Source organism: Bacidia gigantensis (genome assembly GCF_019456465.1).
Source record: "Bacidia gigantensis strain McMullin 20006 chromosome Unknown contig_304, whole genome shotgun sequence".
NCBI lineage: Eukaryota > Fungi > Ascomycota > Lecanoromycetes > Lecanorales > Ramalinaceae > Bacidia > Bacidia gigantensis.
This window is the reverse complement of record NW_025408609.1, coordinates 393662-410492: the sequence shown is the minus strand read 5'-3', so window position 1 is coordinate 410492 and position 16831 is coordinate 393662. Positions and strand designations below refer to the sequence as shown.

General features: G+C 49.8%; 5 protein-coding genes across 5 annotated transcripts; all 5 read right to left on the bottom strand.

The window, feature by feature from the left end:
- Positions 1-78: 78 nt before the first annotated feature.
- On the bottom strand, positions 79-1539 carry KY384_008758 (uncharacterized protein; the record flags this gene model as incomplete). The annotated part of the gene is made up of 1 exon (XM_044817245.1): positions 79-1539. One exon carries the CDS (start codon positions 1537-1539, stop codon positions 79-81), a length of 1461 nt encoding a protein of 486 aa, XP_044665840.1.
- Positions 1540-3346: 1807 nt separating this feature from the next.
- On the bottom strand, positions 3347-4735 carry KY384_008757 (uncharacterized protein; the record flags this gene model as incomplete). The annotated part of the gene is made up of 1 exon (XM_044817244.1): positions 3347-4735. The coding sequence occupies one exon, from the start codon at positions 4733-4735 to the stop codon at positions 3347-3349; it is 1389 nt and encodes a 462-aa protein (XP_044665839.1).
- Positions 4736-6812: 2077 nt separating this feature from the next.
- On the bottom strand, positions 6813-8871 carry KY384_008756 (uncharacterized protein; the record flags this gene model as incomplete). The annotated part of the gene is made up of 2 exons (XM_044817243.1): positions 6813-7991; positions 8041-8871. The coding sequence occupies 2 exons, from the start codon at positions 8869-8871 to the stop codon at positions 6813-6815; spliced, it is 2010 nt and encodes a 669-aa protein (XP_044665838.1).
- A 2711-nt stretch (positions 8872-11582) lies between these two features.
- KY384_008755 (uncharacterized protein) lies at positions 11583-12892 on the bottom strand (the record flags this gene model as incomplete). Its single annotated transcript, XM_044817242.1, has 2 exons — positions 11583-12683; positions 12872-12892. 2 exons carry the CDS (start codon positions 12890-12892, stop codon positions 11583-11585), a joined length of 1122 nt encoding a protein of 373 aa, XP_044665837.1.
- Positions 12893-14979: 2087 nt separating this feature from the next.
- KY384_008754 (uncharacterized protein) lies at positions 14980-16218 on the bottom strand (the record flags this gene model as incomplete). Its single annotated transcript, XM_044817241.1, has 1 exon — positions 14980-16218. The coding sequence occupies one exon, from the start codon at positions 16216-16218 to the stop codon at positions 14980-14982; it is 1239 nt and encodes a 412-aa protein (XP_044665836.1).
- Between the last annotated feature and the right edge of the window lie 613 nt (positions 16219-16831).

Sequence of the window (16831 nt, the reverse complement as noted above, 5' to 3'; positions counted from 1 at the left end):
CGTGAGAAAGCTGTTTGATGAAGCTTGTGGCGTAGTAGACGGCTTGAATGGGCGCTCTACATCGTTCCTTCCCGGCTTTCATGGCCTCAAGAGCGCTTTATCAGATTTGACAAGCTCCTTTCCAAGCCGTCCATCTTCCAACCATTTCCTTACCTCTCCTCGAACACGATGCGCCATTTCAAAAGAAAAGAATGCGATACCCAGTTCTTGACTAGTGTACCAAGACGCGCGATCCATATTTCCACTACCTAGTACCACCACATAATCTTCGATTATAGTAAGCTTGAGGTGGGATTTGACTGGCTCCTTTTCATTGATCTTCCCAGAGGTACTGGTCTGAGGCTTGTAATATTTTATGCTCAATCGTCCAGGTCTACTCAATCCTTCCTCAATGCTCTCTGGACGGTTCATGAGTGTAAGGTGCGTGCGAACGAGCTTTTGATAACGCCGGATCAGGGAGCCTACGCATATTTCGGTAGTTGTGCCGGCCGTAAGAAGTTGTTCCAGTAACATCATACGGCTGCTAGTAATGATGTCGATATCGACGCCGCGTTCAAGCGCCGAGACTAAAGCTGACAGAACTGGGGGTGAGGTGAGATTTGGAGTCTGTAGGTAAATGGAACGCTTCGCATTAGCAAAACTGGTGAGCATAAATATGTTGAGCGGAGTTGGTGGTGGTTCTGGTGCCGTCAGGAAGAACGTTGGGCGGAAGTAGGGATTGGAGGAGTGGGGCGATGGTAAGAAGAGGGTAGGCACGGATTGGTGCTCCTGGCCTAGGCTGCCTGACTGGATCCCTCGATCTGTGCTATGTCCGTTTACCGCAGCATCGTCGACTCTATTTACGTCGTCTCCCTGTTCCCAGAACTGGCTGTAACATCTCAAAAAATATGCAACTACCGAGCCTCGCAGATTGACACATCCTTCAAACCAATTCTCCCAGCTCACATTGCAACTGGGTAAGAAAGCACGCTGGCGATCAATGATGATGAATTTCGGGTGCATGACGCTGAAAGGCCTAACGAAGATACTTTTGATACTCAGTTTTACTCCGATCGCGCCGTCTGGACCGGTCGTGACGAGATCGGTTTCTTGGGGAAGGCCGAAAGTACTTCTCCATGTATGCGACGGGTATGTCTGACCATTGACAGACGAGGTATGTGTCAGCTTTTGCCAGAGCGACAAAGACGAAAAACACAGCTTGACAGATACGAGTCGCTTTGCAGACTTCGCTTGATCCGCTAGCTTTTGCAGTGAAGCGGCCAGATTTTGTTGAGATGCGGATTTTGCCCAAAAACAAGTGACAATGACGACCTCATGCTGCGCAGCCTCTATCTCTGGCAAACAACTGCCGAGAATATCCTCACCGATCCCGACGCGAAAGTTGTCAACCTCACAAGAGGTCTCGAAAAGATTGCGGCCTTCGGCCTTGTCGAACTGCTTCTTGACTGTGTTGCTCGAGCGCTTTAGATGATCGAGAAAGGGTTGAACATGACTCTCATATTCGCCTGGATTCTGTCCCAGGAGCGGTGACTCCGACATACCCAACAGCTCACTGATTGGAAGGTGATCATACACATACGGCCAGATATCAGTCCGACTCCAGCTACCGCGCGGCCCCTGAACGCCTGAATGGAGCCTTTCGACACGGTACAGCTACATGTCAAATCTCTTATCTCACCACAGACACCAGCCCTACGTTCCTATGCAACCGACACCTACCAAGTGTTCAGGCTCTCAGCGAGGTGAACCAGCTGTGGCTTATGGAATGCACACACTGACTCCGCCACGGCGCCACTGCTTCCTCCGCAAATCAGAGGAGCGGAAAGCGGCGGCTGTGTGCGTCATCGATGCCAAGACTTGCCCTCGGCCTGCGCCTTCCATTCGATGGGTTGTCCTGCTGCATAATCAAGTGTCCTCGAGGGTGTGACTTCAGCCTGATACATCATTACCAGACACTTTTAAATGCGTCTTCTTCACTCATCTCTCTTATCTGCTCCTCTCTCTCACTCTTCACATTTACTCGCAAATTCAGTCACAGAAGCAAAGTGAACAATAGTCTTCAATAGCTCCCATCCTCTGATTAGCCTTCACTGGCCTATCAACCACTCACACTCTTCACCAACAAAGATCCTCACGCCATGGGAGATCGCTACACATCCGACCGCTATACCTCCAGTCAAACCTACTACCCTCCACCCCCCGGCGCCTCAACCCAAACCCAGTCGGGCTCAAACTTCGAATACCCACCCACAGCCGGGCCTCTAACTACCACGCATCGCCCCCCTCCGGCTCCTACTACCCCTCCTCCACCCGCGACCGCCGCGACAGCGCCGACCTCCTCTCCCCCATCGATGGCCCCCGGCGTCACCGCCACCACCGCCGCGACGACTCGGGCTCCTCATCGGAAGAATACTTCTCCCGGCGCTCCTCGCGCGACGATCGCACAACCCGGCGATCCAAATCCCGGCACCGATCCCGCAGCCACTCTCGCAGCCGCGCGAAGAGCGTAGGCGCCACAGCAGCCGGCGGTGCAGCAGGCGCATTCCTCGGGCACGAGTTTGGCGGGAAGAACGCGCTGGGGACGGTAGCGGGGACGGCGCTGGGGGCGTGGGGGGCGCATGAGCTGGAGAAACGACATGAGCGCCACCGGGAACGGAAGCATGAGGATGATTTTGGACGGGATGTCAGGAGGGGGGAGCGGAAGGTGGAGAAGGGCGCGGATAATATTATTGATGGGATTAAGGAGAAGGTGGGGGATTTTGTGGGGGAGATTACAGGATCGGGGGATAAGGGGGGCATAGGGAACGGGAGAGGGAGAGGGAGAAGAGGAGGAGTAGGAGTCATGTTGATAGGGGCTATGAGAGAGATGGGGGTAGGGGGAGCAAGTATGAGGTTGATGAGTATGATGATGGGAGGTACTATGAGCGCGTGGAGAGGAGGAGGAGTAAGGGACGGAGGGACGATTACTAGGTCGGCTGAGGGAGTTGGTGTTACGAGATGGGTTAGCTGTTGAGGATTTTTGCAAGAAGCAACAATGGCAGGGGCGCTGACGCGAAATAATATGACGACTCTGGTGAGGAGGTTGACGGAATACACGGTGGTCTTATGAGGGCTATGCGGTGGCTTTTGATGACATGCTTGATGCTTTTGATGACTGTACGAACACATATTTCTTTTGACTCTCAGATAGAATTCTAGCTAATACGATCCTGCAATTTCCTTCTTCGTTTTATCTCTGCTGCCTTCAAGCGCTTCGAACGGTATGATAGCGGTACTCATGCTGTCTGCCTGAACATGCAATTGTTTCTCCCCAAAGTTGAGCTCTAACTAACGACATTTCTGTCGCTTAATCTTCCCACACCTCTACGACTCTCCTCCTCTTTGATGGCGTCAAAAGGCACTCTTCGTAGGTTTCCGTCAAAGCCTTGCGCTTTCTCGTCGACCTCGGCGTATTGTCTCCAGATGAGGGTGGTGTTGGCAACGAAGACTGCGGATCTGAGTCCGGGATCTCGCGAGTTTTCACCCTCCTGTTTGGAAGTGACGTCTTGAGTGGTGAGACTCGGTATTGAAGCTGGTCCTCTGGCTTATGCTTCTTGGGTGTGGCGACTACAACCTTTGGTGTGGCTGGCGGTGAAGAGGTGAGGGAAGTCTCTGAGTCGAGAATGACCTGGATGTTCTCTTTGTCTGCTTCATCATCTAACCACTGTTTCCCTTTCTTTGACGATGGCGGTGAGCTGTTGCATTTCTTCACGCTTGGGCTCAATTGCTTTTGTATTTTCCAGATCTCAGGCCGGCACTCTTTTGTCTTTTCCACCCAGGCGTCGCAGTCCATACAGACCCAATAGTCGATCACGTCTTTCCAGACACTCTCGGCTGGCCTTGTTAGATTGACGAAGACAACTTTGCCTTTTCCACCTGGACGCGCGTGGACGGCTTTTGCAAATTCACGGACCATTGTCTTCAAGCCATGAACATGCAAGGAGGTCCCTAGTATGAGGAGAAGGTCAGGATAGAGAGTGAGGTCGTGAGTTGTGATTTTGCCAATGGCGTCTGCTGAAGGGTGCTCTTCGCCATATAGCACGATGTTCGGCCGGAGCGTGCCTACCCTCGTGCCACGCTTTCCTAGTGCCTGTCGTACGTCGTCTGTCTCTGTGCAGGAAGGGCAACGCGGCGCTTTGCCTTTGAGAAGGGCAGAGCTATGGCGCTTTGAGTCCCACTCGATGACTTTTTGGCACAGTGTACATCGGAGGGAGCCTAAATCTCCGTGAAGCTGTACTACCTCACACCCTCCATCGCGTTCACCTCCCGGGGCGCTCGAAGCGAACGACCTTGGCTTCTGCAACACTTTCTTCGAAAAGCGATACCTGTAACCCTGTCCTCTTTCGAGGTCTGTCGAAAGATCCATTTGCTCTTCAAGCCCGTCTATGTTCTGGGTATAGCATCTGACCAGCTTTTGTCTATCACGTAGCGTACGAATGAAACGATGTGCAGCCGTGGTTGAAGAGGCCTCCTTATGAATGGACTGTCTGAGGGAGGAGATGAATCGATAAAATTCGGAGGTACTCGAATCGTCTTTCCAGAGATTTGCGTTGAACAAATCTTTGGCTTTGATATTTGAGGGATGTGGTGGGTGTGCATTCTCCTTTACTGGGCTAGCATTGAATGCGTCCGAATGTGATCGCTTCAACGAAGCTTGGCTTGAGTAGAGACCATTCTTGGATCGGAAGTCCTGCATTCGATGAGCTCATATACCAACAAGCGATCGATCATCGACACGAACCGGTACCCCAGCATTAGTAGAAATGCCTGCTCCGGTAATCACTACGATTTTCCGCGCGGAGGAAATTGTGCCTGCAATGTCTTGCAATTGCCGATGACTCGAGTCATTGACCGTCTGTATCGTCATAGTCGCCCAAGTAGAGCATGTGAGGTGATTGCTAGGGGTGCAGGACAAGCCGACGCAAAAGAAGGATGCAATTTTCAATGACACCCCGCTCGCCGACAGAGCTTCACGCGACCCGTGATGTCTTGGCGCGTCTGCACACGTGACTTGACTTGGCGCTCGAATTTAATGTTTCATTGCTGCACAACTGAATTACTCCCTTCACAATTTTGTGCATACTGGACGGAGTATAATATCTGCATGTAAATCGACTTGCAAAAGCTCATATATAAGCTAACGAGTGGGTTGAGATGAATGTTGATGCATTGAATCGACACCGCGCAGTCTTGTAAAGTTTTGGTCGGATATCAGGAGTACTTCGCATTAAATTCTACTGGTGATTTATGGGAGGTGCTCATCAAATCCAATTGCCTTCAGCGAGACACACTTAGATAGATCGTAGCTCACGTTGGACGACTGCGCTTTGATGGCCTCTAAAGCTATCTGACAAGATGTGCAATACGCTCCTCCCTCACATTCGGCGAACAATTGTCGCCAATATCCTTGTGACCAGCTCAGCCGTTCCTAGAAGTACTTCACTTGACATAGACAGCATATGACCAATACTACCTTTTCCGCAGTGGTCGCTTAAGTGCGTACTGGACTTCCTTTATTTCCCCATTGTCCTTACGACTAGTTAACAAGAATACGACTGCCGTCGTCTTCCAGCATAGAGACATATGGTAAATGTGGTATCATTAGTCTCAATAGTCTCAATTTAAAGGGAAGTCACAACGCGCATATTGAAACATGTCAGAGCGTGGCTCCTATAACAGCCGGCCGTTTCATACTTGCAAGATTGAGGATTATGTTGCCGCTCCAACCACCTGCTCAGTTTATTGGGTACACTCGTTAGATCAACGTAGTGTACAAGCTAGGTTCGCATGTCCACTGTCTGCAGCTTGGACAAAAGCCGGACGACAGAATAGATAGCAAAAAGGGATTGTAAAAATCTTTCTTGAATCCTACCGAAGCTCCTTGATTGTCGATGATAGCATTTGGCGATCAGACTAGAGCAAAAGAGGTTTGATGGGACGACCTCAGGGGTCGGCTAAGTCGGCACGAATCCAACACGCTGTTCCAACAACACTTGAGATAAGGTTGACGACCGGCGCTGTCAAAAGCTTGAGCACGACATCTCTTTTGCTGACGGTCCCACCGTTGAGTTCATCTTGTGACAGAAGGATCGCCTCGATGTTATTGGCAAGACAATGTGTGCGTACTAGCTGTCAACTCTCTGCACAATTCAGAGCAATCCCGAGAGGGCTTCAGTCGGTTTGTGAACCGGGTTGTCTCCGTCGCCCTAGCTCCCAGATCAATGATATACTCCTGCTTTTCAGGAGTCAAATGACTCAAAGCGAGCGGCAAGTGATCCTGTCGCCATTCGATGTCCGTCATGGCTTGCAAAAGTGGCTACTGGGCGGGTCGTTGTTTCGTTACTCTGAACATCTTTTTTAACCCCACAAGCTTATCAAGAACGCCGTCTTTTCTGTTCAGCCAGGTGCTGAGGGATAGACTGGCTGAAGGCGTTGCAAGCTTTGAGTCAAAGTGGTAGCAATAAAGATGGTCACTGGCACCATACAGCTCACGATCGAAGCCCCCGTCTGAACGTCGTGAAATATATGTGATAAAACGGCGCCTATTCCAGCACAGAATGTGAGTAGAAGACTTCCGATTCCAACGGTTTTAGCCCAGATGATGCCCTCTTCCAACTCCAATGCGTATGCTGTTTGATCCGGCTCGTTCCTTGTTAATGCACCACTGAGCTTTCTTGTGAGTCGGTCGATGTGGTATGTTGTAGTGCCAGCTAGCTTTGGGCGCCAGTACATCTGTAGCAAAAGATCACTTGGCAGAGGATGGAAACAACCGGCTAAAGTCGAGAAGCCGTTGATGTTCTGGCGTTCTTTGCAAGGGTAGTAGTCTTTTGCACGTGAAGGGGGGCGTATCCAGGCCGTTCCAGCAGAGAGACATGACCATCGTCGAGCACTTCAATCGCCACATAATTGATGGCAACGACTCCAGTGAACCATTTCGAGGGCTTGAAAAGGCTCTTTTTAGAACGCTTCAAGCTCTTTAGGTATTCGAAAAATTTCTCGTCATTGAGTGTGCGAGAGATCAGCTTCTCGTGGAAGCGAGGCAGGTTGTCTGAGCCTGTATTGGCACAGATGAGAAATCTTGCACAAGCCTTCGGTGGTTTTATTCTTGGCCGTTGCTGAACAGTGTTTGTGACACGCGCCATATTGATTCCTTGCGCTGTTCGGTCTCCGCCTTTCGTCCCAAGCCCTTGCCTTCCGCTAGCACTGTGCGTAGCTGGTGGAGGCAATGAAAGTGTTCCACCTTTGAACCCATGCTGATCTCCAGAGTAGTAGATAGGCTCAGTTGGACCCCATGTCACTGGCACCTGCGCTTGGATGCTGTTTAGCCCGATTGAGCCTGCATGCTCAACATCCTCGTCTGTTGAACCAGTGACCAAATTGCCACACGCCCCACATATCCAAGATCTGCTGACAGATTTTGTAGACTTAGCTGTGAATCTACTAATCAGGAGCCTCAGCTCTCTCGCCAGCTTTACTCTCCTGTCATATAGGAGTTTCCAGATCCACCCAGCCAATGCAAAAGTCGATAAAATTATTGCAACTTCAGCCAGGGCAAAAATATAGGAATCGAGAGAATTTCTTTCAAACTTCAGCCCTACCAGCAACGTTGACGTTGCAACCCAGGTTGATATAGCAGCACAGATCACAGGTCCAGTGCGCAACTCCTCGTAGGTTTCGATACCCCATGCGACCGATCTTTCCGATGACAAAGATTGGCGACCTGGCATGATGGGAGAAGAGAGTTTCTTAGGTATTCTGTCCAACAATCTTCTTGTCTCCGTCGTACAGTTTGGATTGTTGTAATAATGCGCTAGGCTGTGAGGACTGATCGGAGGCAGAAAAGTGAAGTCTCGTCCACACGGTAGATAGTTCCCTCTCTCTTCTTCTGGTGGAAGGCTGGGTGATTCTACAACTCGGATTTGTTCATGATTGGTGACACTTACGATGGCGACCTAGGTCCTAATCAGCAAAGGAATGTAAAGCTTGGTTTCGAGACCTGACCTTGACATAATTTATCGATACTACGTTGGTTAAGTATTCTCGCACAGATTGGTGGACCAATTGGATGGGAGTAATACCACACCCTTTTTTCAGACGTGACTGCTGCAATGCCTTGAAAAACTCTCGGTCAGATTCAAACCTGGTGCTTTCAAGTTCCATCCATATCCAACTCCTGTCCATCCAACGACGACGGCCAAGGAGGATATAGTTTGGATATATAGGGGAACCAATTGTTGATGTCTCTGGGCGCTTGATATTCGCTACTTTGTTCATCTCCGGATCAGACTCTATCATCGGTCTTTCGTTGGCAGTTTCGAGTCCATCGCCTGTCAATAAGGGCACGAAGCTGATGTGACCCGCGTTCGGTTCTACTTTATCCCGTCGACCATCCCATCTACTGACGTCGCCATCCGGTGTAGCTCTACTTCTACTTCTCGGAGGAAGAGAAGAAGTTCTTTTCGAGAAAACCTTCTTTATGCTTAGCTTTGGGAGTTTCAAGGCATCTGACGTGACAGGAGGGCTGATGAGGAGGTATTGTGTCTGTCTCGAATTAGCTGACTTCTCCATTCGCACGCAAAGTCTCTTGAGGTTCCGTACCAGATAATTTTGGCTGTCAAATGTCGAAGTACGCGGGCTTTGGCATGCCCCAGTCCTCTTGATGACATGAGCTATGAATTGTAAGACTTGCTTTCTTGTCAGAGGTTCATTCCATATGCTCCTGAAAGGACTGCCATTCATCATTTGGTACGGCGGATGCGACCTATGACGGAGCATTTTGTGGTCACTTGGAGCATCAAATAGGAGGGCCGGTAGGCCGCTGTCGAGAGCCATGTGAACTGGCGTTCAAGGGAAAACGGTAGCTCCTTTTGGTGAAGAAGCGGAAGCATGAGCAGCGATTGTGGATAGCTACAATGGAACTGCAACGGCGCGCAGAGCGCCGAGCGCAGAAAGCCGGTTGAGCTTCGACAATGCTGCCTCACAGATTTCACAGCCCTATCAGAAGGGTCCTCGTGCTTACCGAGCGAATCGGTGATCTGCTTAGTTAGGAATGAGTAAGGCTCGAAGATCTCAGTAGTATGCCAAGACAGCCCCTTTACATCTCTCCTACAGTTCTTCTTCGATGTTCCAATGGTTGGCATATGACTCCATATCACTCTCGCTGCCTCATTCACCTGGCCGTAATGCAGTACTATTCAAGTCTGCGAAGACGACAACTATCGCCAGCAGGCAGAGGCGAAAGGTCTAGCAATGTCAAAAGAAGCCAATAGACTGACACGCTTGAGATGAAGTGCTGCTGTTGGCGAGAATATTACCCGAGTGAAGCATGGCGACGATCATTTTTACTTGACTGTTGCTGACTTCCTTGTGCACATCTGAAAACCACAGCGTGTCTCTCTCTGACTGTCCTCCTTTCTTGAGACTTAGGTATTCTGCAATGGCAAGACCTGCTCACTGCGGATGGGAATTTGTCGCATAAGCGTATCTTTTCGACGTGGAGTGCTCTCGGCATCAACCGAGGCGACCTACATATTTCAACTCACCTATCATACATGGCTTTGAAGGAACTGAGAGCCAGGACTCTTCCAACAGAATTCTGCCCGAGGTTCTCGAGATCAAAAATATGAATGTCATTGGGAAAGCGAACTCGCTAGGATGTTTTAGGAAGATCAACGTCGAGCGTTGCTGCCATTACAGAAGAGCTTGGAGGTACAAGATAACCAGAGCCTAGCAACTCGTTGCCTTACACCCTGCCTTAGCTTTTGAATACAGAATGATTACAAGAGAATATAGGCGTCGTTTGTTCCTTCCCTTATCAAAGCAGCTATCAGCGGGCTCGAAGGATCTTATGCGTCAGCGTTCGGCCGCCTTGGTCAAAATGATAATCTGAGGATCCAAGCGTCGGCCGCAAGATGAAGACCGTCAAAGACACCAGCATTATTGAGCCATCACCGAGAGCCCACATGAAGAGGTACCGCTTGAGATTGTGAGTCAAGTTTGTCTCGTGCTATTGTCATTCAGTATTCCCACACCCTTTTTGAATGTCCTAGCTGTTTGCTACGTTCGCTGAGCAGTGTCAGTATTTATCCAACGAGCTTGTCGATCACGAACGCATTCTTCGATGTCTGGAAATCGGCGAGGCTTTTCGTGATAGTGTTTTCACTGAAGTTGACCAAAAGTCATGCGAAGTCTCCTCCAAGCATCACTTCCCATGCCTTTCGAAATAAGATAACTCGTATTTCACCATGCATTGTATTGCTGTAAGCCTTATGGAGACCCTTTTCTCTCCGGGGACCTGTTTAGTATATCTTCTAGAGCCAGACTGCAGCCCCGTAGGCCCAGACTAGACAGCGGTCATCGAGAGACCATCTTGAAAGTAGAGCAACATCTCCAGGGGAGCACTTACCGCCTTGTTCACGTAATCATCAAAGCTAGACTAGAAAGGGCTTGGTTTACGAGGTAGCCTAAACTCTTTCCATCCGATTCCGACGATGAAGGGCAGGAATTGATAAATCAGGCAACGGCAGAGGTCTGTAGGGCTTCAGACCATGGACACCATTGGTGTATTAGGCGCAGGTGGAGTCAAAAGTATATGCAGAGCGTCAAGAGAAAGTATGAGACTCGGAGGGCGGGACATAGTGGGAAGTACTCGATAGGGGAAAGATCATGATTCGTCAAGTGTTTGAATGTGCAATGCAAGGTGAACTCGACCTCAGCATGATATCAGAGTCTCTCAGCCTCACTAGCAACTGGGCTACTTTACTGCATCAATCTGAGGCCGCAAGAATGTGAAATCCAGACCTGCTGACCAAGTATCATTGAAGCTGAGAAGGCGCAGATCGTGAGCCAGTTCTGCCGTTGAAACATGCACCTGCCTATGCATCTCGCAATGGTCTGTACCACCCCATGCCGTCGATGAGTCTGTGAGTCTGCACAGCAACCAGAAAGGATATCATCCCATGAACTCGCTCTTGCATGTTTCTCGACAGTCCTTCGGAGACCGGATTTTCCGTGATCTACCCAGATCTTGGCAGGGACTCGATTAGTCAGCCAAAATTCAGGGGCACTCCTGCCGTAAGTAGACCCCTTTCCTTCCATATTGTTGCACTGTCCTCTTGTCCGACCGTTGTCGACCGCCAGGTATGAGCATTCTTCAATAGTCAACAAAAGCAAACGTGACCACAGAAATCAATCTCTATCATACTTTTCCCGCCTTATGTCTTCGCTCAAGAGGCTTTCATTTGAATGCAAACGTCGTGCAATGCAGGTGTTAGAACAGTAGCAAAGGGTATCCCCAAAAAAGCCATCACTGATGGTCACCCATGCTCGGCATCCGGCCTGTGGTGGTAGAGTTGAGGTCGTGGGCGTCTTTCAGGTTTGTCTCTGGCAAAACGGACATCCATTATTACAAGCCACGCCATTGTGAGAGCAAAGTTGGTGCACATGTAACGCCGTATTGATGTGGCGTTCCCACGCTCGGTTGGGTACTCGCTCGTCGCAAACTGGGCAGTATCTGGTATCCCACCGCAGCATGGCTTCGTCGTCTAGTTCTTGCTCACGGGCAACTTGCTCCCCGTGAGCTGTAAGATTTTGATGCTTTTGCGATGAAGTATGCTGGAGCCAGTGAGAGGACGTGATATCTGTCTTACAGGTTTCACATCTCCTGTATTTCCCCTTGGGGGGTCCGGGTCTGGTTCTGGTGTCGCTGGAACCCCAGGTCGTACCTTGCCCAAGTGGGTGAGGCTGTTCTTGTGCTGGGTCCAGTTTTTTGACAGGATCTCAACTCCACAGAGCTCGCACCACTTCCCTCTCTGCGTAGGACCGGTTGGTCCCAGAGACCGCTCCCCAAAGCCTGTCGTCTGCCTAGCACGCTCAAAATTGCCGATGTGCTGCGGCGATTGAATATGGGATTGCCAATGAGTAGAGGCTATCCGTTTCTCGCAGAACTTACAGTATGGGTCGTCAGGATCATTGGATTTAAGGATTGCGTGAGGCGGAACCTTCGCCAACTCGTTGCTTGGCTCCCTGGTAGGAATTCGACCTGGCTGCGAGCTGGCATCCCTTCCAGTGGTATCTGTTTGCCACGGCGTCTCTGGTATACTCTGCAAAGTTCCATACCGATTAGCCTGCTGCGAGCTAGCGAAATGGGCGTCCCTAGTACCAGCATATTGCTGCTGCGGTCTCCCGTGTACAGTCTGTATAGTTGCATAAGGGTTCTCTAACTGCGTGCGAGTCGGATTGAACCCTCTCATCATTGATGGATCATTGGGATCTAACATCCCTGGAAGCATGGCTGGCTGCGTTGTACCGGTAGTGCCATATGTATGAGATGCGGCAGACGGAGCATACGGAGTTTCATATTGTGAAAAGCCAGTTGGATCAGTTCTGTGAGGGTCAAAAGGGTAATGCAAGGTAGGTGGGCGTGCTTGAACGGGCGGCCTTGTTGGTCCTGATGTTGGATGCTGACTGCTGTGCTGTGGGTGAGAGAAGCGCCGAAGCAATTCTGCTGGTGCTTGTTCACTGCGAGAACCTCCGAAGCGGTGCGATTGCGATTGTTGCTGGTCTGATTTACTGTGTTCTGTCTGCTCTGAATTTGCTTCTGATGCTTCGTCATCAGCAAAGAGAACCTCTTCGTCATACTCCTGCTATTGGAAATTAGCCCATGTGACACTAGCGCGACGAGATTCCCTCCAAATGCCGCGTTCTCATACACTCCTCGTCTTCCTTGTTGTGATTGTCATTGTGAGGGGCCATCTACAAAACGCGCCTACTTCTTTGGCTCCGAGCTCGGACACTCTTGTGGCTTGGGAGAGAGTGGAGGATTGTAGCTTACCTCTGAATCGTCCACCTCCATGTGTGCTTCGAATTGCCTGCAGGACATCGTTCATGTAGTCTCTGACAAGGAATACCGGCTCTGGTACGCAGCAGAGCTATGGGATGACTTTCACGAAGTGTATGTCACGATGTGCGTGTTCTGGTGGATGCTAGAACCAGGAGACGTTGTTAATGAGGCCTATGACATGAGTTGCGTGCTCTGGTATACTGTGGAGCTACGATAAACTGTTCAAGTAGTCTACAGCAAGATGTACGAGTTCTGAAGCATGGATGAGCTAGGTGCTCGTCGTACACAAGATGAAGCAAACAGAGCAATGGATGTGTCACAAGCCGAAACGCGGTACTTCTGACCGGCTACGCTGCCGACGCCATTTACTTGGAAGGGGCAAAGAAAGGTCGGTTCTACGCCTCCTGGTCAGGTGAATTAGGCCAGGATCCTTCAGTTACGTTGTAAAATGCAAGAGTAGCCCCGTCTAGATCATATAGGCACTGGCCACGTGTTTTAAGAAAGACCCCCACACCCACTTCATCACCATTCACCGCTTTCCATAAAGGGCCAATGATCTTAGGCTTCTACTAGCTCACTGATAAGCTACATCGGATGAGGTGTCCCGAAATGAGGCTCTTTAAGCCGGCTTCAAGCACCTGGGTAAGCAGAAACCTCGAGCTTCACAGTTCGACAGCAGTAGATACCTCACCGCTCTCTACTTTCTGCTATCATTAGAAGAGGGTCTGGAATCACGAAACATCACGGGCCCTGGAAGACAAAATCATCTAGGTAAAACACTGTCTGTGCGTAAATATCCAGTGAACCTTGACCACAACGGGCCAACGGAAATTAGAACACGCTAACATCTTGAGATAACGATCAATCACGAGCTCGAGCAAGACAGGAAGACTTTCGAAAGGGTTTCAAACTTGTACTAAAGCGGTTCACCTAACAGATCACCCGACGGCTCCCCTCGGATGTAGGTAACCAATTCAGAAGGACGTCGCTGTTCCGCTGCAATGGTGGGCATGGCATCGTGGTCAATCCTTGGAGGAAGGAACAGCAATAATGAATGAGTAATTGTGAAGCCGGCCTGGTAGCCCCCTGGAAAAAGCCCAGAGTGGAAAAAGGTGCTAGGCTTAGCGTTAACTTTGGTCCTACAACAAAGGGTGGATATACATTTGCTGTCAAAGAGATAATTTGGCTTGAAGTTGGTAATAATATAACGCATTTGAGACTGAGTGTTTCAGTGCTTAAATGTATTCATGAGAAATTGAGTATCTAGATAGTAACCAAAGCATACAGGCGGTTGCAAGTTCGCATGACTACTTCCAACAATTTCCCCTAAATGCAGACCCCCACTTCCAGTATATGCTTTTCCAAGCCCATCTAATGTTTCCTCCCATCCAACTTCGTTCTTGCCGTCCGTTTTCTACCAGCTTTTCAAACATTCTGCAGGAACACCATGAATGTCGACAATTTCCCATATTCCAAACCCATCCACTTTCAGTACGCTAGCTCAGCTTCGCTCATCAATCACTCCCAGCTTTTTGATCAAGCTGTAAGAATGTTGTGTAGCTCAATACCATGTTACTTCTCAAGTATCTCCATTGATGGTTTCCCAGATGTTCCTCGCTCAACAATCACTCTCAGCCTTTTGATCAAGCTGAAGAAGTGTTGTATATAGCTCAATCGCGCCTCAACTTCCATGTATCTCCATTGATAGTATCCCAGATGCTCCTCACTCATCAACAACTCCCAGCTTTGCACTCAAACTGTAAGAGAGTCATGTAGCTCAATACCTCTTCTCATTCCAAGACATTCCCTCCATCACTCGTTTTCCGACAGTCCTTGCTCAACATTTGCTCTTACATTTCGGAGAATATCAAAAACTCAGACAAGTCCCATTGTTTCCAAATCCCAGTATGAATAACCCAGCTGACAATTAGCTGGACGACCAAATCCGATTGCAGTGGACGCAGACCCATAAAACTCCGTGGTTAAATTTCCAGCGTCTCCTTACTAAAGAAGGATGACTATCGATGTATCTCAGATCCGCCGTTTCGACCTTGCAAACCCCACCACTTCTCGATCACTCCCCTTCGACCGCTGTCGACTCACTGTCGGCGTGAGCCAAGTACCGTTGGTCGGTCTTGACGACGGCGGCGTGTTGATAGTCGAGGTGATTGTCTTCGTGCGGTCTGTGTGACGTAGGAGCCGCCGTCGAAGCTCATATCCACATCTTCCTCGTCTTCATTTATTGTTTCTTGGGAGTCTTGTACTACAACTTGAGGTCTCCGATGCACGCGTGCAGGATACCGTGATGAGATACCACCACTAATCGTTGCGGCGGGGGTCTGCGTACTCTGCCCCATGCGTGGCGCGGTGGGATCGACGACTCCACGACGACGACGACGTGCACCACCCTTTCTACCACGTCGAAGTGTGGTATTGAGGTCGTGGGTGATATCACTAAGCGTTTCGCGGCCCACCGTTTCAGAGCTGTCAGGCTCGTCGTTATTGTCACTGGTATTTCCACCCGCGACTGGAGTTGGATGGTGGACGGCAGCTGACCGGACATTCTCTTGATCAAACGAGCTGTCTGGCTCGATCGAAGGAAATGAGTGAAAGCTTGTCTGACTGGAGTCTGTTGACGAGATAGGAGCTTCCGAATCTTCAAACACTATGATATTCCGTGCAGCTGGCAGGCTATTTTTCTTTCGCTTCTTCAAAGGTGGACTTGGCGCATGCCTCGCGTCAGAGGAGTGAGGGGGAGAAAGAGGTGGGTTCATTCTTGGAAGGTCCAGAGTCCGACCATTCGATGTTGATCCTACCATGCTTGTGATTTTCTGGTATTTCTTGGCCTTTGCCAGGTGTTTATGCAAGACCGAACTATTGTGCTGGTCGACTTTGGAACCCTTTACCTTCTTGTTGCAAATTTTGCATAGAAGGATGAAGTCGACCACTTCGTAATCACTTGCTTTTGGTGGAGGTATCTCCTCATCTCCATCCATTTCCTCCTCTGAACAAGTAGCAACTGACGAGCCAGGGTTTGTTCCTGTTTGAATTGCGGCATTTCCAGTATCATCAGGCTCTAAATGTCCACCAGTCGGGCCTCCATAGCGAGTCCGTTCTATCCTCCTTGCATCTTCATCTTCCTCAAACACTCTCTTTCGTTTGACGCCAGAATTATCTTCCTTCTGATACTGGGCACGAGAATCATTGGGTGCTACTTCTTTCTCATGATTACTCTTTTGCTCCTCAGAAATGTCCTTACCATAGTTCTGACGAAGATCAGGCGATGACGGTCTACTCTGCCTCTCAAATCGAGAGTTGAAATGGTCGATGACCGACATCGACTTTTCTAGAGGCTTTGTACATAGCGGTGAGGGGATCGTGATTTTGGGAGATCCCAGATCGAACGGCTGTGTCGTTGTAAAAACGGGCGAGCTAATGATAGGTCTCGAGAGTAGCGGAGACTGTGTGGGGATACTATGTTTGTGCTGATACTCTCTCGAAGGGTATCCTCCAGGGTTTGGAGTGGAGGGCACAAACGGCGGGGGGACTCTGGGTATCCTTCTCCAGGTCGTGACCTCCAAGCTGCTTCGAAGGCTCCATCGTTGGGTGCCACGTTGTGTGCACTTCTAGAATGATTGCCCGCATAATGGATCTGGGATGGTCGTCCATAAGGTGACGGCGTAATAAAGGAGGATAAGGTATGATTTGGTGCAAAGGATGGCGATGTCCGACCTTCCTGAGCTCGAACTGTCGATTTTTGACCAGGAAGAGTAGGGGGAATACCGTACGTTGCTTCGGTGGGTGAACCATATGCAGGCGATAGAAACGTTGTTGGTACTTCAGCTTCGTCATACGGCGAGAGATTGTTTAACGCTTCTCCATACCGATGGTCATATAACGGAGAGGGAATTTCCGAACGAGAGTATCGATTCATGTTCATGTCGTGATGGT